This window comes from Dendropsophus ebraccatus, chromosome 7 (genome assembly GCF_027789765.1).
Source record: "Dendropsophus ebraccatus isolate aDenEbr1 chromosome 7, aDenEbr1.pat, whole genome shotgun sequence".
NCBI classification, from domain to species: Eukaryota; Metazoa; Chordata; class Amphibia; order Anura; family Hylidae; genus Dendropsophus; species Dendropsophus ebraccatus.
In genome coordinates this window covers 95,667,075-95,694,544 of record NC_091460.1, presented here as the reverse complement: position 1 = coordinate 95,694,544, position 27,470 = coordinate 95,667,075, and the positions used below count along the sequence as shown (strand labels likewise).

The 27,470-nt window shown below is 45.5% G+C and overlaps 1 protein-coding gene across 1 annotated transcript in view; it reads right to left on the bottom strand.

The window, feature by feature from the left end:
- LOC138797582 (acidic leucine-rich nuclear phosphoprotein 32 family member B-like) overlaps nt 1-26,484 on the bottom strand; it is a 28,678-nt gene extending 2,194 nt beyond the window's left edge. The window contains exons 1-9 of the mRNA XM_069977924.1: nt 26,265-26,484; nt 24,995-25,144; nt 21,961-22,083; nt 19,011-19,200; nt 17,181-17,251; nt 17,044-17,080; nt 12,786-12,830; nt 12,139-12,200; nt 12,011-12,038 (exon numbers count right to left, since the gene is read on the bottom strand). Of these exons, the coding sequence (XP_069834025.1) occupies nt 12,011-12,038; nt 12,139-12,200; nt 12,786-12,830; nt 17,044-17,080; nt 17,181-17,251; nt 19,011-19,200; nt 21,961-22,083; nt 24,995-25,144; nt 26,265-26,477 (919 nt within the window). The 5' untranslated portion in view covers nt 26,478-26,484. The remainder of the gene's footprint in view (nt 1-12,010; nt 12,039-12,138; nt 12,201-12,785; nt 12,831-17,043; nt 17,081-17,180; nt 17,252-19,010; nt 19,201-21,960; nt 22,084-24,994; nt 25,145-26,264) is intronic.
- Nucleotides 26,485-27,470: the final 986 nt, after the last annotated feature.

Here is a 27,470-nt window from a genome sequence, read left to right as displayed (position 1 = left end):
TTTTCCAATAACGTATACGTTTAGATTAAAGTTTCTCATTTTCAAAAGGAATACGAGACAAAAAGCACCCCAAAATTTGTAAGGCAGGTTCTCTTGAGTACAACGGTACCCCATATGTGGGCATAAACCACTGTATGGGCACACAGCGGGGCTCAGAAGGAAGGGAGCGCCAATTAGCTTTTCCAATGCAAATTTTGCTGAAGAAGTTTCTGAGCGCCAGGTGCGTTTGCAGTGCCCCTGTAGTGTCAGCAGAGAAAAAAACCCCATAAGTCACCCCATTTTGGAAAGTACACCCCTCAAAGAATTCATCTTGGTGTGTGGTGACCATTTTGACCCCACAGGTATTACAGGAAAGTATTCAAAAGAAGACAGTAAAAATGAAAAACTCGAATTCTTCCAATAATATGTTAGTTTAGTTTGAAATTTCTCAATTTCACGAGGAACAAGAGGAAAAAAGTACCCCAAAATTTGTAACGCAGGTTCTCCTGAGTACAATGGTACCCCATATGTGGGCGTAAACCACTTTATGGGCACACAGGAGGGCTCGAGCGCCAATTAGCTTTTTCAATGCAGATTTTGCTGCAGAAGTTTCCGAGCGACAGGTGCATTTGCAGTGCCCCTGTAGTGCCAGCGGAGTAAAATCTCGCCATAAGTCACTCCATTTTGGAAAGTGCACCCCTCAAAGTATTCATCTTGGTGTGTGGTGACCATTTTGACTCCACAGGTATTAGAGGAAAGTATTCAAAAGTAGACAGTAAAAATGAAAAACTGAAAAACTCGATTTTTTCCAATAATATGTTCCTTTAGTTTGAAATTTCTCAATTTCACGAGGAACAGGAGAGAAATGTCACCCCAATATATGTAAAGCAGGTTCTCCTGAGTAGAACGGTACCCCATATGTGGGCATAAACCACTGCATGGGCACACAGCCGGGCTCAGAAGGGAAGGAGCGCCAATTAGCATTTTCAGTGCAGATTTTTCTGAAGAAGTTTCTGAGCGCCAGGTGCGTTTGCAGAGCCCCTGTAGTGTCAGCAGAATAGATTCCCCCCAAAAGTCACCCATTTTGGAAAGAGGGGCTGTGCGGTGTATTTTAAATTCATTGCTTTCATAGCCCAGTTACATAGTATTATACTACGAGGTAGTCAGTAGTCTGCAGCTACTATGACTATACAGATATAGGTTGATTCACTGTAGAAGGCTATGGAAGCTCTGATTTTAATGAGCACAACATTATACTTATTATTTCTATTTGAAAGTTATTAAAAGTTACGTTTTACTCAGTGGTAGGTTTACTGGATGTGATCTGGGCTTTTGGCCCTTATAAATTTGCTTTGGTATTTGAACCATCCAGATTACCTACCTTTAGGGCACTTTATTTTTGTTTGTTTGATTTTGGAAAGTGCACCCCTCAAAGAATTCATCTTGGGGTGTGGTGACCATTTACCCCACAGGTATTAGAGGAAAGTATTAAAAATTGGCCAGTAAAAATGAAAAACTCTAATTTTTCCAATAATATGTTGGTTTAGTTTGAAATTTCTCAATTTGATGAGGAACAGGAGAGAAAATGTACCCCAAAATCTGTAACGCAGGTTCTCCTGAGTACAACGGTACCCCATATGTGGGCATAAACCACTGTATGGGCACACAGCAGGGCTCAGAAGGGAAGGAGCGCCAATTTACAGGAGCAAAACCGCAGCTAGTAATGGTTATTAGAATAGCGCAGTTACTAAAATAAAATAAAAAAAAAATTAGGTAATGTGGGGTGGTTACGGACAGCCTGGGGTAGTTATGGGCAACCTGAGGTGGTTACAGGTAATCTGGGGTGGTTACGGACAACATGGGGTGGTCACGGGCAACCTGCTGTGGTTACGGCAACCTGGGGTGGTCACGGGCAACGTGGGGTGGTCACGGGCAACGTGGGGTGCTTACAGACAATCTGGGGTGGATACGGGCAACGTGGGGTGGTTACTGACAATCTGGGGTGGTTACGGATAAACTGAAGTTCTTATAGGCAATCTGGGGTGGATACCTGTAATCTGGCATGGGCACCGCAATCTGGAGGGGGTCATTGGCAATTTGGGGTGGTGGTGGTCAGAGGCGACGTGGGGGGGTTACATGTAATCTGGCGTGATTACGGGGAACCTGGGGGGGTTATGTGCAACCTGGAAGGGTTACAGACAATCTGGGATTGTTACTGATAAACTGAAGTGCTTATAGGTAATCTGGGGTGGGTACATGTAATTTGGGGTGGTTACGGGCAATCTGGGAGTAAACTGCAATTATTACTATAATAAAAGTGTGTGTTTTATTTTTTGTATGTTTGTCACTTTTTGTACTTTACATATTCATTTTCACTGTATTACTATGATTACTGTGATATTTTCTATCTCAGTAATCATAGTTCAGTGACAGACCAAATTGGTCTCTCACTTAAAATTTTCAGAGTTGGCTGGTTGTGAAGCGCATGCACACTTCATAACCAGCCAGGACGTCGAGGAGGACGGAGCTCCAGGATCAGATGAGTATATGGGGAAGGGGGGGGATGACTAGGGGGGCGACATCACTTTTTATCCCCTGTCACCAATCATTCATGGTGACTATAGGGGATAAAGTGCCAGGAGCACATGGTACAAGCGATCAGCGGTATATAGTATATACCGCTGATCGCTTGTACCGGGACCCCACAGGGGGGTCCCCGATGACTGCCCCATGCTCTCCGCTACCTCCGGTGGCGGAGAGCATGGGGCTTTCATTCATTTTAACTTTTCCATAGCTGTGAACAGACATTAGTCTGTTCACAACGATGGCGGCGGCCATCTTGGAAATGATGGCCGCCGGGGGAGGGGGGTTAGTGATCGCCCTATTAGGGGGGGCTGATCTGAGGTCTGGGGGACACTTAATTTCATCTCCTTTACCGGTTATCCCCTTTACCGACGGCCGCCGCTATAACGTTAATAGCGGCGATCGTCGGTAAGGGGGGGGGGGGGGCGGGACGGACCCCACACTGCCCCAACCCCTCAGCTACCTCTGGTAGCCGGGGGGATGGGGTGGGGGCCGTCCCGGCCCCGCAGCCTTATTCTCTGCCATCGCCGTAAAAAGCTGATGGCAGCAGAATAAGGACCTTTAGTGACCGCCGTAAAAAGCCGTATCGGCGGTCACTAAGGGGTTATATATGGGAAATACTATATACTGCTATTTCCCTTAATTTAGTGTATCAGGAAGTGTTAGAATTAACTCTGAAGCAGTGACATCACAACGAAAGGTGTAATTCCTATAGAGTGTCCAGCAGGGGGCGCTCTATATATAGAAGTCAATGAGTACCATTGACTTCTATATATAGTGCGCCCCTGCTGGACACTCCATAGGAATTACAGTGTATGTAATGTAATGTTATGCACTGTACTTTTGTGACTTCATGAATACATTTATGGAATACTTTGGGGAGCAAGTGTCCTTGCTCCCCAAAGTATCCCATAAAAGTATTCAATAAATACATTTGCTGGGCACCAAGCAGGGAGGGAGAGAGGTGCCATCTACCTCCCCCCTCCCTGCTCGGTGCTGGGAACATACACAAAGTACTACTCCCCCCATTATCTGCAGATAATGGGGGAGTAGTACCTTTTGCTATCCCTACCACATCGCCCGCTCCGCCGCTCACACAGGGGCTGCTTTCATGCCCCCCACCGCTCCCTCTCCCGGCATCAAACTTACTATCGCGACGCTGATTACCCGCCGCCCACGCCGCTCTTTACTACCCGCCCGTTCCTCACACTATCTGGCAGCCGCTCTCTGCTCTTACATGCCGGGCGCGTCAGCCTGCCCCCACCCCGGCCGGGAGCACGGCACTTCCTGGTGTCCCCGGCTGGGGTGGGGGCGGGCTGACGCGGCCAGCATGCAAGAGCAGAGAGCGGCGGCCAGATAGTGTGAGGGGCGGGCGAACGAGCGGGCGGGTAGTGAGGAGCGGCGCAGGCGACGGGAATCAGTGGCGTGATAGTAAGTTTGAAGCCGGGAGGAGGGGGAGCGGCGGGGGCATGAGAAGCAGCCCCTGTGTGAGCAGCGGTGGCGGTGATGTGGTAGGGATAGCAAAAGGTACTACTCCCCCATTATCTGCAGATAATGGAGTAGTACTTTGTATATGTTCCCAGCACCGAGCAGGGAGGGGGGAGGTAGATAGCACCTCTCCCTCCCTGCTCGGTGTCCTGCAAATGTATTCATTGAATACATTTATGGGATACTTTGGGGAGCAAGGACACTTGCTCCCCAAAGTATCCCATAAATGTATTCATGAAGTCACAAAAGTACAGTGCATAACATTACATTACATACACTAATTCCTATGGAGTGTCCAGCTGGGCCGCACTATATATAGAAGTCAATGGTACTCATTGACTTCTATATATAGAGCGCCCCCTGCTGGACACTCCATAAGAATTACACCTTTCGTCGTGACGTCACTGCTTCAGAGATAATTCTAACACTTCCCGATACACTAAATTAAGGGAAATAGCAGTATATGAGCATTTCCCATAATTAATGTACATTAGAAAATTGTATAACTTTCCATAAGTAATAAAAAAATAATTTTGGCCGGACTTCTCCTTTAAGTAATATGGTGTGGATTTGTTGCAGACTAGGCCAATTTAAAGTTATACTGTCATCCCCCTTACTCTATCAGAGGTTGCCTGGAACATTCACAAGCTAAGATGCTGCACATTCCATATATACACCAGTATAATACTTAGAACCTTTCTCCTCCAAAATCTATTTTATCAGTGATAAGGTCGCCTAGGTTGGGCTTCACAGGAGCCCAACTTTCGAGCCATTTCAGCTAGGTGATCCTGTCTGCTGAAAGCGGGGCAGTTTCACTTTAGAGGTAATGTGGAAGTTAGACAATCGGCACAAGGAGGTTGCACATAGTTTGTTACTTTACTATATATAAGTGCACTGGGGTGGTCCTTTAGCTTTCAGTACACCATCTGCCTGCTCCTACAGAACACCTACTACTGAATATTCTGCCAGCACTCTGACGTGCACTGCAGATAGGACCACCCTAGTGCAAAAACCTAAAAAGTTATGTGAAGCCTCCATGTCTCCTGCCCTATTTGAATCTAATCAGCAGTGCACAAATTGTGCATATTTGTTATATTTGTAGTAGAGGGTGCATGAGAAGAAAAAGATTAAGATCAATTTATAGCTTTTTATTCTGGTTATTATAACTGCTTAGTAAAGACATCGGCGTGGCCAACGTGCAATGCCGCCCCCCCGAGTGATGTCACCAGGCGCCGCTTTACAACACGCCCGGACGGGCGTGATTATAGTGCAAGAGCTGGCCCAGGACCCAGTGACTACTTGATGAAGACCCCGCCCACTGTGACTACTCGAACAGCCGTCCCGCCCACAGTGACTACTTGTATGGTAATTTGCATAGAGCGCGGGACACGATTAAACTAACTTTGTGGGCTGAATGTTCATGGGGGGGGGGGGGGCAGGGGAATGGTTAGGAAGCGTGCGGGCTGATTCCTTACCTTTATGCCCAATTTTAGTGTGATTGGTTCCCTTTAAGGGAGGGGGTGACAGCATTACATTAATTAAGAAGATGGGCCACGGCGGGCACCTGGACCATAGAATCCTGGCTTGATCTGGGCGCGGGTTTATTTAAAAGCACAACGCGCTTCGGCCTCCTATTCCAGGGGGACTTTCTCAAGTGAACAGTAATTACATCAGTAAGCAGTTTATATAGCACATCACATTGGAAAATGACTTCCGGGTCAGAGTAGAATTGACCGGGTCATATTATATATGTATACTCCGTATTGGCTGGCCTGAATATATTTGTGCACAATAAATAGTGAGATAAGGTGTCAATAGATGTATTACTTACAGTTCGGAGGATCAGCGATGAATGCCGGTGTGGTCACGTGAACGGCCGTCCTACGTCAGTCATGTAAGCAGTCGCACGTTCATGCGTCATCACGCTGGACCGCAGCGGCATCACGTGATATCGGCAGTGCTGCCTACGTCAACTGCGTAGCAGAGAATGAATAGAGAAAGTGTGTAAGATTCAAAATATAGATTAAAGCATGCGAAACTAGAGAAGGAGTGTAGAGAAGAATATTAGAGACATATAATTTGTAAATAGGCCTGTTATACTAAAACGGCAGAAAGTTAACAAGTATAATTAATATTGCCAATGTAGAACATAGAAGAGGTATGCTGGCACCATCTAGTGGTGAAAGTGAAATGTGCAGAATAGGTCTGGGAATTCAGATGGAGTAGGAGATATATAGAATTTGAGTAAAAAAGTGAATACATGATTATAAATTGTATATAATCATATTTATGATTTAATAAGTATAAAAATGAAGTATTAATATAAATCTATGTATAAATCATAAACATAAATACAAGTAAGAATGAGCATAAAATTACATGCAGATGAAAATGGAGCAGTATATAAAAACCTATATAGAACTTGATGATCGATTAATTCTATCAGTTCTATACATTCATTAATTCTATCAGTTCTATACATTCATTAACGCCATCGGGTGTTAGGGTTTGGATCTGGTAGATCCAAAAAGACTCCCTCTTGCACAGTAATGACTAGTGATCTACGCTATTCTCTGATTTGTTCTACAGGGAATATTTTAATATGTTAAAAGCAGCTGTTGTGGGTTTCAGCTAGGTGTCTTGATACACTTTGTTTCATGAAACCCTTGTTAGTATTATGGCGGTGGCCATTCATTCTTTTGTGTAGAGGTTGTTTGGTGTGCCCAATGTATTGAAGGCCACAATCACAGCTAAGTAAATAGATGACAAATGTACTGGAACAATCCAACCTCTGTCTAATGCAGTATGAGGTGCCGGTAACATTTGAACTAAAGGTTATTGCCCCATGGGCTATATTTTGACAGACAAAGGGGGTTTTCCGCATTTGTCAATGCCCTTCGTATTCTGATTATTTCTTTTTGCTTTATTTTCTGCAGGAATTATGGGGCGCATCCTACTAGGGGCAATTATTTTGCAGAGGGATGACAGTCCTTAATATGTCAGCCCTGTTTTTTTGGGCAGAATATCTCGAAGGTATGTATCAGAAGTTAAGATGCCAATGTTTTTTTTTTTTAAAATACTCTCTATTTAGATAATCATCATTAAAAGTGGTATTATGTGGACGTTTTTCTTCAATGGCGTCACTTCTTTTCTCAAGGAGTGTTGTCTGGGATACTCCAAGATTTCTGTGGAAGGCATTCCTAATTGTGTGGGATAGCCCTTTTCGAGAAACCTATTTTGTAGCATTTTTCCTGGAGTTTTAAATTATCGGCGGTACAGTTCTTCCGGATCCGATGGAATTGGCTATAGGGAATGTTTATCCATTTTTTATGGTGGAGACTTCTGTAATTTAAAAAACTATTTTAGTCTACTGATTTAAAATTAGTTTTAGTGGTAATATTATCGAGATGGCTAATACTTAAATCTTGGAAAATATTGTTGCTATCGAAGCAGGGTGTAAAATTCAACCCCCATTCATTAAAATTTAAATATGAGACAAAATTTGTTAATTGAAACAGTCCCCTCGCCATATTAAAAACAAATAGATATACCTTTTATAAAAAATGTTCCCTGGCCCAGGGGGAGTCTGCGATGAATAGGGACTCGAACCGCCCCATAAAAAGGTTTGCATAACTGGGTGCGGCCCGAGTCCCCTTCGCAGTCACCCTTATCTGCCTATAAAAGGTATCCTGAAAAGTAAAACGTTGTGGTTTAAAACAAAATCCATTCCATGTACTAAAAATTCAATTTGTGGCGTTTCATATAGCCCACATTTTTCTAATGAAAATCTCATTGCCTCCAACCCCCTTACATATGCTATATTGGAATATTGGAATAAAGTGCAGTATCATCAAGAGTTAAAAGCATAAAATTGTTCTCCCAAGATATCTGTAGAATATCTTTAAGGTGCTTGAGTCTTTCAGATAGGACAGAAAAGTAACCACCGGTTGTAGACAAAGGTCTATATAATTGGACAGATTAGCTGTTAGACCTATTATTTCAGGTATTGGCAGTCTACCTGGTGGGTTCTTCTTGTTTTTATGAATTTTAGGGAGATTGTAAAAAAAATGGAGTTCTGGGGTTGGAGACAGATAAAAATTTGTTTCTCCTGTTTGTTTAAAATACCCTTAGTAAAACCAGAATCGATGATTAAAATACCCTGTATTCGATATGATATTCAAGTATTGGGTCTCTCGAGAACTTCGTAATAGTTCTAGTCACTTAATATATGCATTGCTTCTCCGATATGTCAGTCTGTCCTGTATTACAACCCCCTCCCCTTTGTCTGCTTCCCTAATAATGATATTCTTTTTTTTAAAGTGTTCAGGTCTCTTTTCACTTGTTGAAATATTTTTCTTGTGAATACTCTTTAAAATCCTTTTGCACTAGATCATAAGAGTTTTCACATAAACTCACAAAAGAAAAATATTTCAACGAGTGAAAAAAGAGCCCTGAACACTAAAATGAATGATATTAGGGAAGCAGACAAGGGGGGGGTTGTAATACAAGACAGACTGGCATATATATCGGAGAAGCAATGCATATATTAAGTGACAAGAACTATTACGAAGTTCTCGAGAATGACGCAATACGTTATCATATCGAACACGAAAATTTCATCGATTCTGGTTTCACTAAGGGTATTTTAAACAAAAAGGAGAAACAATTTTATCTGTCCCCGAACCCCAGAACTGGTTTTTATGAATTTTAGGGAGATGGTAAAAGGAGAAGAACCCACCAGGTAGACCTACTTCAGGTATTGGCAGTCTAACAGCTAATCTGTTCAATTATATAGACCTTTGTCTACAACCGGTCGTTACTAATCTTGCGTCCTATCTGAAAGACTCAAGCACCTTAAAGATATTCTACAGATATCTTGGGAGAACGATTTTATGTTTTTAACTCTTGATGTTACTGCACTTTGCTCCAATATAGCACATGTAAGGGGGTTGGAGGCCATGAGATTTTCATTAGAAAAATTCGGGCTATATGAAACCCCACTAATTGAATTTTTAGTACATGGAATGGATTTTGTTTTTAACCACAACGTTTTTACAGGCAGATAAGGGGAACTGCGATGGGGAATCGGGCCGCACCCAGTTATGCAAACCTTATGGGGCGGTTCGAGTCCCTATTCATCGCAGACTCCCCCTGGGCCAGGGAACATAATTTTTTTATGAAAGGTATATAGATTTGTTTTTAATATGGCGAGGGGACTCCGTTTCAATTAACAATTTAGTCTCATATTTAAATTTCAATGAAAGGGGGTTGAATTTTACACCCTGCTTAGTTAGCAACAATATTGTTTTCCTAGATTTAAGTATTAGACATCTCGATAATAAAATTACCACTAATTTTAAATCAGTAGACTCAAATAGTTTAAATTACAGAAGTAGTCACCATAAAATAAAATAAAAAAAAACATTCCCTATAGCCAATTCCATCGGATCCGGAAGAACTGTACCGCAGATAATGATTTTAAAACTCAAGATTCTACAAAATGGTTTCTCGAAAAGGGCTATCCCACACAATTAATCAGGAATGCCTTCCACAGAAATCTTGGGAGTATCCCAGACAACACTCCTTGAGAAAAGTAGTAAAAGTGACGCTATTGAAGAAAAACTTCTACATAATATTACCACTTTTAATGATTATTATCTAAATAGAGCGTATTTTAAAAAACATGCATCTTAACTTCTGATACATACCTTCAAGATATTCTGCCCAAAAAAACAGGGCTGATATTTTGCAGAGGGATGACAGTCCGTAATATAATTGCCCCTAGTAGGATGCGCCCCATAATTCCTGCAGAAAATAAAGCAAAAAGAAATTAGAATACAAGAAAGGGCATTTACAAATGCGGAAAACCCCCTTTGTCTCTGTTGTCAAAATATAGCCCATGGGGCAATAACCTTTAGTTCAAATGTTACCGGCACCTCATACTGCATTAGACAGAGGTTGGATTGTTCCAGTACATTTGTCATCTATTTACTTAGCTGAGATTGTGGCCTTCAACACATTGGTGTGCCCAAAACACCTCTACACAAAAGAATGAATGGCCACCGCCATAATACTAACAAGGGTTTCATGAAACTAAGTGTATCAAGACACCTAACTGAAACCCACAACAGCTGCTTTTCACATATTAAAATATTCCCTATAGAACAAATCTCAGAATAGCGTAGATCGCTGGTCATTACTGTGCAAGAGGGAGTCTTTTTTGGATCTACCAGATCCAAACCCTAACACCCGATGGCCTTAATGAATGTATAGAACTGATATTAATCGATCATCAAGTTCTATATAGATTTTTATATACTGCTCCATTTTCATCTGCATGTAATTTTATGCTCACTCTTAATTGTATTTATGTTTAGGATTTATACATAGATTTATATTAATACTTCATTTTTATACTTATATAATGATCATATTTATGATTTAATACAATTTATAATCATGTAGTCACTTTTTTAATCACCTAAATTCTATATATCTCCTACTCCATCTAAATTCCCAGACCTATTATGCACATTTCACTTTCACCACTAGATGGTGCCAGCATACCTATTCTATGTTCTACATTGGAGATATTTATTATACTTGTTAACTTTCTGCCGTTTTAGTATAACAGGCCTATTTACAAGATTATGTCTCTAATCTTCTCTAAACTCCTTCTCTAGTTTCGCATGCTTTAATCTTTATTTAGAATTTTACACACTTTCTCTATTCTTCATTCTCTGCTACGCAGTTGACGTAGGCAGCACTGCCGATATCACGTGATGCCGCTGTGGTCCAGCGTGATGACGCGTGAACGTGCGACTGCTCACATGACTGACGTAGGACGGCCGCTCACATGACCACACTGGCATTCAGCGCTGATCCTCAGAACTGTAAGTAATACATCTATTGACACCTTATCTCACTATTATGCACAAATCTATTCAGGCCAGCCAATATGGAGTATACATATGTAATATGACCCGGTCAATTCTACTCTGACCCGGAAGTCATTTTCCAATGTCATGTGCTATTTAGACTGCTTACTGATGCCATTACTGGTCACCTGAGAAAGGCCCCCCTGGAATAGGCCAAAACACGTTGTGCTTTTAAAAAAAACTTTTGTATGAAATAAACCACGGCATAGTGTGGTTTTAATGAGCACCCGCGCCCAGATCAAGCCAGGATTCTATGGTCCAGGTGCCCACTGTGGCCCATCTTCTGAACTACGTTTGGTATGCCTTCGTTGACGTATCCCTGGCAGGAGCTGCGGTGCTTCACCATATCAGACATGTGCCTATCTTCGCACAACTCTACTAGGTGAGTGCTACTCATCTTTCCCCCTCCTAATTTGCTCCCCTGATATACTACATCAGGAGGCACCCCCGCCCTCTTTCTTTTTTGTCTCCAGTATTGCGTTAAAGCATACCCATCATTTGAAAAAACCTGACATGCCAAAGGCTTTTATCAGTCGGTGTCCGGGTGCAGAGACCCCTGATGATAGTTAGAATAAAGGCACAGCAGTGCACTCTGCCCCTCCATCTCACTGGTAAAGTAGCAGACAGATATAATTGAGCCCTATGGAACTAACAGTAAATCGATGCACTGAAAGTTCCATAGGGCTCCACAATTCCATCAACTGTTACTTTAGCAGTGAGACTTCGATGAAGCGCCCCTTCATTCCAATAGGCAGGGATCTCAGCACCCAGACCTCAACCGATACAAACCTCTGACGTGTCGCTATAATATGCCAGAAGTTGAATGAAGTTTAAATTATAGGTACCCTTCAAACATGATTTAATCCTTTACCCTACAAGACCCAGCCTTGTTTCTCAGTATATTGAAAAGCCAGAAGGGTAGCCAATTTTCTATCATACCATGGTGCTCTCTAATCACCAGCGTGACAACTAATACTTAAAATAACTCTATGTAGCTGGTAATGTTCCCTTTGAGTGCATACCTTCGTCTTCCTCCTCTTCCACATCCTCCTGAAGGAAAAAAATATATATAAATACACAAGTATTATCTGTGTGGAGCATTGAATTGTTAGCACATGTTAAGCCCTTTAAAGTAACTCAGAACACAGACCTCATCATCAACTCCATCTTCATCATCAAGCTCATCTTCATCAAGTTCTTCCTCATCCTCTTCTGCAAAGAAAAAAAAAAAGTTGTGATAAAAGCTTATTGCCAAAAATACGCAGATGTTGGTTAAGCACATACATGACTCAGGAGAAAAAGCAGGACACATTAAGGCATGATTGAAAAAGAATGCAGGATAGAGGACTGTCTTTGGAATCCTTAGATTCTTTTTTTTTTTAACACCATTCACAGATCAGAGAGGAACCACAGAACTCACAGAAAATTCCAGGGGAGGGTAGGAAGGGAATATTAAAAAACAAAACCCACAAAAACAAAAGGGGAATTGAGAACATTCTATGATCTGACTCTGCAAATCGCTCAGGTGGCCATTTGTTTAAATAAAGCGGCAAACAATTTAATATTTCATTCAGACCAGAGTAAGTCTCATCTCTCAGCCCTACACAAAAATAGGGGGAAAAAAAAATTGAACATGGAGGCTGACAGCTGTATACAGTGACCCATCAGCAGACAATGCCACATGCACTGGTGGCCAGCCCAGGCAGTCCATAAGAAGGGGGGGGGGGGGGGGAATCCAGTAGCCTTTTGAGTCTTATTCATCATCCTCTTCCTCATCATCAAAATCATCTTCATCACCTTCATCTTCCAAATCCCTTTTTCGCTTTTCTGTCTGGGGAGTATCTGCACATACAAAAGTTCAGTGTTAGATTTGTCTGGTTAAGGTACACCTGTTTAGCATCACTATCACAATTTATAAACAAGCAAGTCTTTTGAAGGCCTTTGGAATACAGCACAGCCACATGTAGCACAAGTGCTGTGTATTTCCCTTAGCATTTAAGTAATATGGTGTGGATTTGTTGCAGACTAGGGCCAATTTAAAGTTATACTGTCATCCACCTTACTCAGAGGTTGCCTGAACATTCACAAGCTAAGATGCTGCACATTCCATATATACACCAGTATAATACTTTAGGTTCTTGTTTCTCCTCCAAAATCTATTTTCTTTCTCCTCCAAATTCTATTTTATCAGTGATAAGGTTGCCTAGGTTGGGCTTCACAGGAGCCCAACTTTCGAGCCATTTCAGCTAGGTGATCCTGTCCGCTGAAAGCGGGGCCGTTTCACTTTAGAGGTAATGTGGAAGTTAGACAATCGGCACAAGGAGGTTGCACATAGTTTGTTACTATATATATATATATATATATATATATATAAGTGCACTGGGGTGGTCCTTTAGCTTTCAGTACACCATCTGCCTGCTCCTACACAGGGCTCCAGATGGCGACCAAAATGGTCGCCAATGCGACTGATATTTTGCAAATGGCGCCCAGATTTATTAATCTGGGCGCCATTTGCGACTGGCCCCGGCGCGCTGTCTCTTTAAGTCCGGGCCCCTGGCTGATGCGCGGCTGCCGGGGGTGTCCCGTCCTATCCCCGGCAGCGCGGCGCATCAGTGAGCTGCCTGGGGCCCTGACTTCCGGCACAGGAAGCGCGCGTCAGAGACGCTTCCTGTGTCAGAAGTCACAGCCCCGGCGTACAGGGAGCTCACTGACGCACCGCGCTGCTGGGGATAGGACGGGACACCCCCGGCAGCCGCGCATCAGCTGCCCCGGCGATCCTGAAGAAGAGGATCGCCAGGGGAGCGGGTTGTCAGGTGAGTTTGTGTGTTTGTTTGTTTAAATACTGCTTAGCATAGAGGAAAGGGGGGGGGGGGGCATCTATAATGGGGGGAGAAGAGGGGCCATCTTCAAGGGGGGGGAGAGGGGGCTATCTATAAGGGGAGGGGGTATCTATAAGGGGGGGAGAAGAGGGGGCATCTATAATGGGGAGGAGGAGGGGGCATCTATAAGGGGGGAGAAGAGGGGTATCTATAATGGGGGGAGAGGGGGGGCATCTATAATGGGGGTAGAGAGGGTCATCTATAAGGGGAGGGGGCCATCTATAAGTGTAGGGCAAACTGGCTGCAGACACTGGGAGATAGATATATGCACAATTATTATTATCAGGGCCCCTCAGGTGTCTGTATTGTAGGGGGTCACTTGCATTAGTCACTAGGTGAGAGATATATCTATCTATATACACATCTTGTGGGTGGCTGCAGTCATAAGTCTAGCTCAGTATGTATAGACTGTTGCAAGCTTTTAAAGGGAACCTGTCACCCCCGGTGACGGGGTGACAGGCTCCCAACCCCCCGTTAGAACCCCCTATACTCACCTCATCGCGCCGGGTCCCACTTCTGAAGATGGCCGGGTCAGAGATCTCAGCCGCTGCAGCCCGGCGCGCACACTGAGAGATGAGTCCAACGCTCAGAGAATGACGGAGCGCTGGACTCTCCCGTCATTCTCTATGAGCGTTGGACTCCTCTCTCAGCGCACGCCGGGCTGCAGCGGCTGAGATCTCCGTGACCCGGCCATCTTCAGAAGTGGGACCCGGCGCGATGAGGTGAGTATAGGGGGCTCTAACGGGGGGTTAGGAGCCTGTCACCCCGGCACGGGGGTCGACAGGTTCCCTTTAAGTTCAAGTTCAGAAGAGTAAGCCTCATTAAAAGGCTAGCCAAGTGAAGCTGAGTCAGACTGTATATGGTTGTCAAGTTGCAAGTTTCCATGTTGAACATTTTCAAACTAAGAAAAGAAAGGATCTAAAGGAGGAGGATGCTGCCGCGGCCTCTGCACACAGTAAGTCCCATTTAACATAACATTAATTTTACATGGTTTAAAATGTTGGCGACCAAATATTCTATTTGGCGCCTAAATTTTTCAGGTTAGGAGCCAATGGCTCCCAGGTAAATTTTTTAGTCTGGAGCCCTGCTACAGAACACCTACTACTGAATATTCTGCCAGCACTCTGACGTGCACTGCAGATCGGACCATCCTAGTGCAAAAGCCTAAAAAGTTATGTGAAGCCTCCCATGTCTCCTGCCCTATTTGAATCTAATCAGCGGTGCACAAATTGTGCATATTTGTTATTTGTAGTAGAGGGTGCATAAGAAAAAGATTAAGATCAATTTATAGCTTTTTATTCTGATTATAACTGGCTGTTAAATTCATATGAAATGAAAATACTGAAAATGGACATTGAAGATTTAAATCGTATATTATCCTGCCTTAAAGCAGCATTCCGCTTTTATTGCTGCCCCGGCAGCAGGCTTGCCCATATCACCCAGGCCGATTGCTTCCCTGCATTGTACTGTTATTCTGGTGCTCAGACAACATTTAGATCCCACTGATGCCTACACTGCACAGGTGCTTAACGATTCAGCCCATGTGCCATGTTCTCACATCTGACAAATAGGAGACAATCTGCCTGGAGCATTCCTAATGAGGGCAAGGAAGAGAGACAGAGGTTGTGCCAGCCTAATGCATACGCAATCTAAGCCCCGACTGTTGGGCACGGGGCTGCCAGTTTAAAAGTTGTTTTCTAGCACAATAACTGCATCATCTGCCGAGCAGACCCCAGGAAAGACCTTGGATTAAAAGCAGCTATCCGAAGGTACAAGCTATTTGGGGGGGGTAGGATTGTGGGTACAGAGTCGCTTTAAGACATCCAGGTTAAGTCACATGGGTGCCAGTGGGATGCTGCACATTCTATATTTCAGTAAAACTAGACTAGCCTTTCTGCTCTAAAATCTTTTCTTTTAACCGATGAACAGTGTCACCTAGGTGGAGCTTCATTAGAGTTGCATCCTTTCCCTAGCAAAGACGACAGCAGTTGGGTTCCAAGCCTCGCCTAGGAGCCCCTGTCCACAGATTACATTAAAGGGAACCAATCACACTAAAATTGGGCATAAAGGTAAGGAAACGTGCTGGTACATCAGCCAGCACGCTTCCTAACCATCCCCCTCCCCCCCCCGTCCCATGAACATTCAGCCCGCAAACTTAGTTTAATCGTGTCCCGCGCTCTATGCAAACTACCATACAAGTAGTCACGGTGGGCGGGGTCTTCGTCAAGTAGTCACTGGGTCCTGGGCCGGCTCCTGCGCTGTAATCACGCTCCTCCGGGCGAGTTGTAAAGCGGTGCCTGGTGACGTCACTCGGGGGCACGCCGACGTCTTTACCAAGCTGCGCATGCGCTGTACAGTGGGTGAAGCCGCTGCACTACGTCGCGCAAGCGCAGTACAGCAGCGTCTTCTCAGGCTGCACTGCGCATGCGCAGCTTAGTAAAGACGTCGGCGTGGCCAACGTGCAAAGCCCCCCCCACCCCCCCGAGTGACGTCACCAGGCGCCGCTTTACAACACGCCCGGAGGGGCGTGATTACTGTGCAGGAGCCGGCCCAGGACCCAGTGACTACTTGACGAAGACCCTGCCCACCGTGACTACTTGTATGGTAATTTGCAGAGAGCGCAGGGCACGGGGATGGTTAGGAAGCGTGCTGGCTGATGTACCAGCACGTTTCCTTACCTTTATGCCCAATTTTAGTTTGATTGGTTCCCTTTAAGGGAGGGGGTGACAGCATTACGTTAAAGCATACCCATCTTTTGGAAAAACCTCTGACATGCCACAGGCTTTTATCAGTCGGTGTCCGGGTGCAGAGAACCCTGACGATAGTTAGAATAAAGGCACAGCAGCGCAGTCTTCCCCTCCATCTCACTGGTAAAGTAGCAGACAGTTATAATTGAGCCCTATGGAACTAACAGTAAATTGATGCACTAAAAGTTCCATAGGGCTCCACAATGCCATCAACTTATATATATTTTATAGGTTATATAATTTATAGGTACCCTTTAAACATGATTTAATCCTTTACCCTTTAAGACCCAGCCTTCTTTCTCAGTATACTGAAAAGCCAGAAGAGTGGCCAATTTTCTGATCATACCATGGTGCTCTCTAATCACCAGCGTGACGACTAATACGTAAAATTACTCTATGTAGCTGGTAATGTTCCCTTTGAGTGCATACCTTCGTCATCATCTTCCTCTTCCTCTTTCACATCCTCCTGAAGGGAAAAAATACATATATAACTACACAACTATTATCTGTTTAGAGCATTAAATTGTTAGCACGTTAAGCCCTTTAAAGTAACTCAGAACACAGACCTCATCATCAACTCCATCTTCATCTTCCTCATCAAGCTCATCTTCATCAAGTTCTTCCTCATCCTCCCCTTCTGCAAAGGGGAAAAAAAAAAAAAAAAAAAAAAAAAAAAAAAAAGGTGATAAAAGCTTATATGCTACAGGCCACACCTAACCTCCCCAACCACATGAAGTTTCTCGGGTGGAGTCTGACCAAAGAGAAACCCAATTACAAGAACGGAGGTTCCTTGTCCTGAGTGAATTAGGAGGCAACATGCATGTTCCTTCACCACTCAGAAGCTAAGGAACCTCAGTTCTCGTAACTGGTGGGTTTGCCTGTGGTCACACCTGATCTGAGAAAGTAACACCTTTATGGCTGCCATCACATTGCAGTGTTTTTCCAAATTAAAATAAAATTGCAGTGTTTGAGCATCTAGTAGCTGCTCAGCACAAAAGATGCAGCCCCATAACCCTCCAAAGTACTAAGATGGCTATATAGTGTTAAGATACCAGTCAGCATGAGTCATTAGACCTGCTGTCAGGCCAACACTTGTGTTTGTAAATGCTCAGGTGAAGCCAGCTCAAAACAGTATTCAAGGATGTGATCATACACTGTTGTATGCAACAAAGTAGTCAGACCCCTAATAAGATTAATCAGGAATGCTTAGACATTAAAAAAACTGCAATGGGTCTGGCTTTAAAACACAAATGGCTTTATTAAATGGGAGCAGCTGAACAGATTAAAGAAAAAAAAACAAAACCCTACGAGTTTCTCGAGTTTTCATACCATCTAATTCAGACCTGGTGGAAATTCTAGTCCTTAAAGTAAAACTGGGTGCACATTGTACTTATGGTGTATGTCACAGCTACACAGGCAGCCAAGATAGGGATGTTGCAGCAGACCCCTTTCACTTCAATGGCCTTCTAATGCTCCTTCCATACAACAACTTGAGGGATTGGTCACTTAAGCAAAAAAATTGTCTGTGTAGTACAAGTGTATTCACACAACTTCCGTGTACCTCAGAGCTAAAACCTGATTCCCCTCCAGGCTGGGCTGCCCAGCGCAGAGTGTCCATATGAAGACCAACATGGAGGAGCATGTGACAATGCCCTGCCTCCAGTGTCCTCCATAGGAATATACAAGCCATGGTGGACACGGGGAGGGGGGGGGGGGAGGCAAGGCATGGTCACACGCACCTCGTGTCTGCCATCTTATGGAAAGGCTAGCTGCAGCAAAGCCTGGAGGAGACTGATTTTTTTTTTAGCTCTGAGGTACATAAGGAGCTGCTGTCAGCAAGTGCAGTGAGAACACAATACTGTGCACTGAAGAATTTTACTATTAAGTGGCCAACCCTTTAAAGGGATGCAGTAACCTTGCCTGTTGCACGATGCAGTTCCACAAAATTAGGAAGCAAACTGAATGTAGTCAGTATGTTGACAATTTTGTAGGGATGCTGAGAGATAGCTACAAATTGAAGTGTAAACTAGGCTTAAAAGATAAATGTCAATTTCTCAAGGACTATACAGACTGTTCCAACCACTGCACACAAATGCAACTGTAAGAATAAACAAGTCCTTGGTGTGGTAAACCCAGAACTGCCACACTTTATATCACATGCAATGCTATGTAACCTTAGGGGCAAGAGTGTTTAAAAAAAAAAAAAAAAAAAAAAAGGGCACCCTTGCCTCCAAGTTGCAAGTGGTATTACAATTCTGCTCCATTGACTTCAGTAGAACAGAGCTGCAAAGCTACACCCAAACACACAAGGATGGCCTTGTTTCTGGACAAAAGTGGCCATGTTTTCTCTGGATAACCCCTTAGAGAAGCTTAAAGCAGAATATTGCTTTGCTTACCTTCCCCATTTTCATCCGCATCTTCACCATCAGGCTCTGGGTCTGAATCTGGTGCCTCTTGGTCATCAGCATCAAAGCCATCAAGGTAGGTTAACTGGGGCAGCAGTCCGAATACACTCTCCCTGTAGTTATTCAGCATTGTGACTTCGCAGTTAAACAGATCTAAACTCATGAGGTGACTTAGTTTCTTCTGTAAATAGAAAGACAATTTTAGGTGAGACATGTGCATTAGTAAATATACCCTCTTCCCAAAAAGACCTAAGTGTCGAGCAATAACAGCAATTATCAGCCGAATTAGGCAGATCACTGTGTAATAGAACGATCAGCCAACGTCAATGTTCGGCTGATAGAGTCAAATGGTCCAACACCAAAATAGTCCGCCGACCGCCCATTGCTACATGAAATAGTGATGAGCAGCTGACGGCTAACAATTTAACTGTTAATACATTACCTCTCCACACTCATTCTGCCCTCAGACAGCTCTAAAGCTCCAGCAAAGTCAACAGGCCACTTAGCCAATCACTGGCTGGGACCACTGCTTAGCAAGCAGAGGGCAGGAGAAAACCAGCGTGGAGAAGTAGTGTATTAACATATTAGGGCAAGGGTTCTAATTGTTAGTGATGTCCATGCAGCCCGTGCTAATCAAGCCAAGTAATAGGCTCTTAAAACAAGTACCAGTCTAGCAGATCAGCGCTCATTTATTGATTGTTCTGTCATTGGACCTCAACTCGCCATAGAGTTACAGATCTGTAACTGTACTTTAAGTCCTTTGTGTACATAGCATGGGTCTTACTATAACAAATCCTCTTTAGGTAAAGTTGCAGCGAAGTGTTCCATTTTGGAATTTAGAAATAAAGTACACAACTAATGCATTCAGAAAGATGGCCAAGCTTAGAAGTTTTTACTCACTCACCCAGGCTTAGTGTTCCCCATGATAGTTATTTTTATGTTCTAACGCTGTTCAAGTCCTGCTGGCACCCACACAAGAAGGTACACCAAAGACCAGGCATGTTGGTATGAGGCAACAGGTAATACCATATGGCAATTGTCAATGCCAACGAAGTGGGAACGAAGTGTTAAAACCTAGTTTTCAAGAGAAACTTACAGGGCCAACATTCACTATAAATATTGCCTGGGTGTTTTAGTTTAAGCATGCCATTTTTGCACTGCGCTCCTGGCAGCCCTGTATACTCACCTGGGCTGATCATACTCCCAATGCACTACTCTTCTGCTCAGACTCCATTCTGGTCCCACTGGCATCCAAGTGACTTCACCACTGAATGTCCTAAATCTACAGCACTACTAAGGAGCCATCATTGTCTTCTATGCATCTCTGAATGTACTCCCATAGAAGACAGTGAATTCCTGCCTCTGTAGACCTAGAACAGCCAGAGGAGACATCACACGGGTGCCAGCATGACAAGAACAGTGGCAAAACAGGAATAACCCTGCACTGGGAACACGATCAACCCAGCTGAGTACACACAGGCCTGCTGCTGTGAATGCAATATAATATTAACTAGGGCTGGGCGATATGGCCTAAAATTTATATCACGATATAATTTGATGCATGCACGATATAACGATATATCACGATATATAAATTTTTTTGGGTGTGTATACTCACCCCCCCCCCCTTGCCAGTCATCACCCTTCCCCTGTGCCAGTGATCAGCCCTCCCCTATGCCTTCAGCCCCCTTTGTGCCAGTTATCCCCCCCAGTGCCAGTCATCAGCCCCCCCCCAGTGCCAGTCATCAGCCCCCCCCCAGTGCCAGTCATCAGCCCCCCCCCAGTGCCAGTCATCAGCCCCCCCCAGTGCCAGTCATCAGCCCCCCCCAGTGCCAGTCATCAGCCCCCCCCCAGTGCCAGTCATCAGCCCCCCCCCCAGTGCCAGTCATCAGCCCCCCCCCAGTGCCAGTCATCAGCCCCCCCCAGTGCCAGTCATCAGCCCCCCCCAGTGCCAGTCATCAGCCCCCCCCCAGTGCCAGTCATCAGCCCCCCCCCAGTGCCAGTCATCAGCCCCCCCCCAGTGCCAGTCATCAGCCCCCCCCCCAGTGCCAGTCATCTCCCCCCCCCCCAGTTTTCCAGCCATTTCATGTGCCAGCCATCATGTCCCCCCAGCCAGGGCCATCATCAGCCCCATGCCAAGCCATCTGCCGCCCCCGACCCCTCTGCTACTTACCTTTCCTGCAGGGCTGGCTGATGGAGTCCGCGAGGCGAGACGGGCCGCGTCTTCTTCCCAGCATGCACTGGGAGACCTCTGACGTCACACGCATCAGCGCGCTGACGATGCGTGAACGGAAGGCCCTGCAGCGCGGTACCACGGAGCGGTAAGTGAGAAGCTTATTCACTACCACTCCGTGGTATATCGCGATATGACGATATGCCAAAAATCTATATCGTCAACCGAATTGATGACGATATTTTGGCATATCGTTTATATCGCCCAGCCCTAATATTAACTCCAAGCCAGTTACTATTTTGACACTTTTGGTCCCAAAGATTTTTTAGTTCCTGGACCCTCTAGATCAGTGCTTCTCAAACTGAGGCAGGCCTCACCAGTGAGGCGCCCTCTAGTAATTGGTGAGGCCCAGCTGGGGAGCCAGTTTTTAAAAACTAACTATGATCTGCACAGTCCTCCAAAATCTCCATTTTAGCAACATTATTAATCATATTTATTTTGTACTTGCTTTATTAGTATATGGACTTTGGGAGATGGGTAAAAGGTAGCCCTAGCATTATTTTCAGCTTTTAAAATGGACTCACCACAGATAGTGAGGCCCAGATATCCTCTTGGTCAGCCTGGTTAGGCCCAGGGATGGCCTTGGTCTGTTAGGTGAGGCTCCAGTAGAAATAGTTTGAGAAGCACTGCTCTAGATAAACCATTTATGCTATAGTGAAAGGGGGGGCACAGTTAGCCAGCCATTAAACAAACCACGTAAACACTCACAAGTGGCTCCAGGGTATTTATGTCCTTAATCTTGTTTCCACTGAGATTCAGATGTGTTAGGTTTGGTGTCCTCTCTGCAAGCACTTCAAGACCACCTGAAATTCTGTTATCACTGAGCTCCAACTGCAAAACAAAACCGATGTTAGCGCTATACAATTGCGTGCTCATCCTTTCCTCTGTAACATGATCTTTAGATTTTATGTGTGAGTTTAGCAAACCATGATCATAGGTCGTTGCCCCTACATTTTCTCAAGTCTTTAGAAGGTGCTTCCAAAAAAAAAAAAAAAAAAAAAAAAAAAAAAAAAAAAAAAAAAGAACACTTGCAGTTACTGGAACCATTAGATAGTTAAAGGGGCACTACCCCCCCCCCCCCCCAAAAAAAGCAAAAAAATGAAGTGCCCCCAAACCTAGCTGGTCTTACTCGCCAATTCCCCCTGAGTATTTTGAGCCATCTCTCGTCTTTCTAGCTGCTGCTGTTCCCGAGAAAAAGTTTTTTCTAAAAGCCGACTATATCCAATATGGTGCTAGCCAGGAAACTACATTTCCCAGCATGCAGTGCTTCTCACTGCTCGCTGGGACCTGTAACCACATCACTATATATCATGTCACGAAGTTTCTGATTTGAACCGATAGCAGCTTGCAGTTTTACACAATATATCAGGTCACAGAGCTTCTGTATAACTATAGGTCCCAGCAAGCTGCCATCCATTCAAATCAGAAACTGTGTGAACTGATATATTGTGATTTGGACTGATAGCAGCTTGCTGGGACCTGTAGTTCTACACAATATCAGGTCTCATAACTTCTGTAGAACTACAGGTCCCAGCAAGCTGCTATCCATCCACATCACAATATATCAGGTCACAGATGTTGATGGATAGCAGGTTCACGGGGGTCGGCCGGGAAAAGGCAGCGGGGTTGGGGTCTCAGTTGCGATCGCTGGTAAAGTATATTTATGCCCCAGAGGTGGGGAACTGGTACGAGTCAGCGGCACAGGAGGGGCCAGGAAGCGGCTGACAGTGCGATGGGGGAGTGCAGTATATGTATGCCCCGGGAACTGGTGCAGGTGAGCGGCAGCGGCGTTGTGCGGGGGTGAATTATAAGTATACCCCGGGGCGAGCGGCTTCTGGTTGCGGCACAGAGCACAGGAGTGGCCAAAACGGGGCTGACAGGAGCAAGCACTGCTGGGAGACTGGGGGGGTTGGGGCGGTGCCGCTGGCTATGCGCTATGTGTGGAGACATGAGTCTCCGGGATTGCTGACAGCTGTGGTGCCCCAGCAGCAGGAGGAGGGCAGTGTCATCTGCTGGGGAAGAGGTGGCTCTGCCAGGACGGGTGACGGCAGGAGGTGATCGTGGCCCCGCTGTGATGTGCAGGGCCCCGGGATCCCCTCTCAAGCAGATCACAGCCTGGTTCTCAGGCTGCTTCCCCCTGCGCCTGGCGGCTAACATCGGGTGGGAGATGGATGCCACTGGGTGAGCTGCGGGGGGGGGGGCTTTGGGGGGTTTTGTCTGCTTTCAGAGAGGTAGACATTGAACAGCAGCAGCTTCTGTCTCAGTCTGTCCTCCCTCACTTCAGATTGGGTGGGTTAGAAGCACTAACCCGGCCCATTGAAGAGAAGGACACGTGATGCCGTCTGAGGGTCGGGGCTAGGAGCAGGGAAGGTGTCGGGTTGGACTGAGAGCTGATGATTCTATGTGTTCTGTGGGGGTGAATGCAGCTAGATAACAGCAGAACTGCAGAATCCATAATAACTTTATATTAGAAAGATATGGGTGGGCAACGTATTAATGCAAAAATTTTGGGGAGAGTACCCCTTTAAGCAACCACCACTGTATGTTACACATTCCTAAGGGTTGCCAAACATTGAATGGATTGACCCTCTACAGTACCAAGAAAACAGCACTAAGCTATCTTAGCCCCATAGAGGCTCCATGCATGCATGAGAACCTATTTCTTTACACTATTGTAAAAAGAGGCTGTTCAAGAGTTTATTTCTTTTAAATCAACTGCCAGAGATTTGTAATTTTTATTAAAGTCTCACATCTTCCTGTAGTTAGCTGCTGAATGTCCTGCAGGAAGTGATGTACTCTCTCCAGTCTGACAGTGTTCTCTGCTTCCACATCTGTCCAGAGCAGTAACAAACCCCTATAGAAAACCTTCTGCTCTCCAGACTGGAAAGAATACCATTTCCTGAAGGACATACAGCAGCAGATAAGTACTGGAATCCTTAAGACTTTTTGACAAAGTATATTACAGCATTCTGGCACCTGTTGATTTAAAAGAAAAAAAACCTCTTGGTGACAACCCCTTTAAAATATCAGGATTGCTCCACACAGCTAAGCCACCTTAAAGGGGTTGTCCGGCGATAAAAAATTATTCACAGAATAACACACATTACAAAGTTATACAACTTTGTAATGTATGTTATGTCTGTGAATGGCCCCCTTCCCCGTGTTTCCCCCCACCCACGCTAGACCCGGAAGTGTGGTGCATTATACTCACCGCATCTCGTGTCGTCCACGGTCTCCGATCCTCAGCAGTGACGTCTTCTTCGGGAGGCCGGCGGATCTTCCCGAGTGCCGGCCACCCTCTGCAGCGTCATCCGAAGCTCAGCCGCGATTGGCTGAGTATAACTGTGCTCAGCCAATCGCGGCTGAGCAGTTGATGACGTGGCCGCGTCATCAGCCGCGATTGGCTGAGCTCAGTTATGCTCAGCCAATCGCGGCTGAGCTTCGGATGACGCTGCAGAGGGCGGCTGGCACTCGGGAAGATCCGCCGGCCTCCCGAAGAAGAAGTCACTGCTGAGGATCGGAAAGGTGGTCGGCATGTGACAGGTAATGTATAGCGCACCACACTCCCGGGTACACGGGTGGGGGTGGTGGGACACGGGGAAGGGGGCCATTCACAGACATAACATACATTACAAAGCTGTATAACTTTGTAATGTGTGTTATTCTGTGAATAATTTTTTATCGCCGGACAACCCCTTTAACATGCAAAAGGGAAAGATAATTTAAAAGAAAAACTTCTTACCTTCCTTAATTTTTCCAGTTTGGGAAGATTAGCTACTGACAACAGGTTTATATTTATCATGCTTAAGAACTCTAAGTTCACAAACTCCGCTGTAAGGCCAATGATCTTGCCATCATCTGAACGACAATTATCCAAAACCATTTCTTTTACCTGTGGCAGAGAGGAGAATGTGTTAGATGTACATTGTGAGCTGGAGGACATTCGCTCTGCTAAGTCAGTACACTGTATAGACATTCAATAATGCAGTCCATCAAGTCGAATGAGATTCTTCCTTCAATGGGATGGGCAGAGGTCACAACAGGAATGAGCCATCAGACTCCCCACTACAGCTAGCATGTTCTCACTCCTCCCCCCCCAAAACAGAACAGCTGCTCTCCTGGATGAGGACAGTACAGGGCTAGCTGAGGGGCTGCAGGACAAACCAGACTGCACTCTCAACCACACTCATATCCTCCATCACTCCCAGCAGCTTCCGGTGGAGCTCTCAGCCCTGTGTCAGACTGGTTGCCATATTATACTCTGAAGGAATCCATCAGCACCAAGTCTGCCCATAGTGCAATGACCTCCGGACACTAACACCAACAGTGCAGCTTACATAAGATAAAAAGGAGACTGACCAGAGAGCTCAGGAGAAAACTAGGAACACTGAGGAGAAAGTTCACTGAGAAGTGATCTACAGGGAGAGCGAGAATAGGGAAAGTTGTAGGTAACGCAGAGCAGGGATACTAATGATAATAGTCATCCCCCGAGCCCGGGGAGGCGCAGCATACGAGCACCGTCATGCTGATACGGCTCTATCGGGTGGGATTACACTAGGACCAGAAACAATGGTGCCTTGTGAGGAAAAACGCTGCCCAGCATGTACCACGTGCTGGAGGAGGCCGGGGCCCCATGCGACACGCACCCGGGGCCCCAGCCGCCCACGTGTAATGGAGCCCGGGTACCACCGCCGCCCGTAGGCGCAAAGTTCCCCGCGGCCTCAGCACACAAGGTGGGAGCACAAGGGGCTGTGTCCGGGGGCTCCGGGCTGCCCCCTCGCTCCACTGTGCCGTGTGTCCGGCCTGCAGGACGGCCCGGGAGAGTTTCGGCAAGCCACGTGTTGTAGGAAGTGGTAATGGCCACACGGCTTCCCGGCCAGCTCGTCGCCGTGCTCCACTCCAGGGTTATGGGGACACGGAAACACCACAAGCTCATCACGGAGCCGGCCATCTCGCTCCCCACCCCCCGAACCGAGCCATTTTAGCGGGACTCACAGATCCAACCCGCTTACCTCAGCCGCTTTCCGGTTCCTCAGCTCCAGGTTGAGTCTCTTTTTCATGTCCATGTTACAGGGGGAAAGTTCAAGCAAACCAAGCCGGAACACAAAACGACTTGTTAAAACGAAGAAATAATTCCGAGCTGCTGGTGAGCTGCTTTTATATAGGAACGGCGCCAAAGACACAAAGGAGGGGTTTGGTTTTTGGGTGGGAGGATGTGGCGCCATCCAGTGACTGACCTCTACAGCTCACGCTCAGTACTGCACTCCCGCCTCAAACACGGTAAAGCTGTAGCTGCTAACAAGGAAAACTTTATTGACAAACGGACGCACGTAAAATCGTGTGGCGCCTTTTAACGCCATTATAGGTAGAGAAGCTTTAAATGGCGATGGAAGGCATGGGACAGATATACACTGCCTTGTGTTGTGAGACGCCATGCTCGATGTATCGGTGCGCCTCTTCATGGTTTCTGGTACGGACGGATCTGAAAGCAAATCCGCTTTGTGTCCGGCATTTCAAATTAGTTCTCGCATCTAGAGGCGGAAATGCTCGGGCGTTTGGAGTGTGGACTGCTGCACGTAATGGAGGATTCTAATACATAGTGGTCTATGCTAACATGGCGAGAGAAACTCCCTTTATTGCATAGAAAGCCTCTAGGTCTGCTAAACTAGTGGCCACCAGGAGTTGCACAACATGGACGCCACATCAGCTGGAGACATAGCCATTCTACTAGATGGATGAATCACATGTATATATATGACCTGCTGATACAAGCTGTAAGGGTAGGTGCACACTATGGAATGGCAATGGAAAACCATGCGCATTCTGCAGCTTGCTCATGGACTGTGGTGGGCACGCAATTCCGCCCGTGTCATAGACTCCATTCTATGCACGTTTATTCTTTGGACAGAATCCGCCCGTGCATAGAATGGAGTCTATGATACAGGAGGAGATGCACACGCACGCCACAGTACGCGAGTGGCGGACTTTACGTAGCTTTTCCGAAGTGTGCGCATACCCTGATATAGTAAGATGGTGCCTCCATCCTGCACAGCACCCTGTCTGACCTAAACTGGCCACCCGTGGAAGAAGAAACAAGATAGGATGACCAATCCGGTGACACTGTGCCTGCTGAAGCGAATTACGCTACTTCACTTTACTTAGTGCCTTATATTAGTTTGTGTGAAAAGCTAATAAAGTACATTCCACTCTGATCAAGG